The sequence below is a fragment of the Cryptotermes secundus genome, unplaced genomic scaffold (genome assembly GCF_002891405.2).
Source record: "Cryptotermes secundus unplaced genomic scaffold, Csec_1.0 scaffold3957, whole genome shotgun sequence".
NCBI lineage: Eukaryota > Metazoa > Arthropoda > Insecta > Blattodea > Kalotermitidae > Cryptotermes > Cryptotermes secundus.
The window spans coordinates 4,594-5,395 of NW_019724833.1; the positions used below are offsets into that span (position 1 = coordinate 4,594).

The 802-nt window shown below is 37.5% G+C and overlaps 1 protein-coding gene across 2 annotated transcripts in view; it reads left to right on the forward strand.

Annotated features, from left to right (window-relative positions):
* Positions 1-262: 262 nt before the first annotated feature.
* LOC111863120 (copine-8) overlaps positions 263-802 on the forward strand; it is a gene marked incomplete at its 5' end in the record, with an annotated part of 16,786 nt that continues 16,246 nt past the window's right edge. For both annotated transcript variants that reach the window (XM_023849152.2, XM_033750932.1), the window contains 1 exon segment: positions 263-392. In XM_023849152.2, coding sequence (XP_023704920.2) covers positions 263-392 — 130 coding nt within the window.

Consider the following 802-nt stretch of genomic DNA (forward strand, 5'->3'; position numbering starts at 1 on the left):
ACTTCTAGGAGCATTGGTAAGTGTTCTCCAAAAATTTTAGTTCATAAAATTAATTAGGAGATTTTATATTAATTTTTAAATTGAACAGTGCACAAGTTAGGATAGTAGGTTTAATAATGCCGATCCCCAGGGTGATTTAAATTTTAAATTTAAATATTTAAATCACCGGTCTTTAATGAGTTAATATAAGATAGAAATCTTTTCCCTGAGGCAAACTTTATATGGGGATTTCATTGTATCTCTGTGTTTGTGTTTGCAGAAGAAGAATTCTTCATACACACATTCCGGTTTGATCAGCCTTGACTTTTTTGAGATTCGACAGATACACTCATTCATGGACTACATAAAGGGAGGAACCCAACTACACTGCTCCATAGCAATTGACTTTACAGGTACACAGTGCTTGGTGAATATGATGCAAGGGAGATAGCAGCACAAAGAAATGCAGCTGTTTCTGTTGTGTCACTTGTTATGTAAACATTTTTATGGGTTACTTATGAGTCTCCCAGTGTCTAGACCAGCGAGTTTCAACAGTGTGCCACAGCAAGGCCAATAAAAATGGAAACAATAACAGTTCAATAAAGAAAATTATAGTAACATTGTAAGAACTTCCATTCCTAAATTTCCTGATCTGAAAATAATTCCATTGTACTTTTACCACTCCAACTCTCACCCTTGTCAAGTCACCCTTGTCAGCTGTTGTACGAAGGGGGACCCAAAAATAACCGGAAACGACCTGTTGCGCGCGCATGCTTTCTAGTTACGAGTTGTGCTGCTAGGTGGTGTTAGCTGAGGGTCTCCT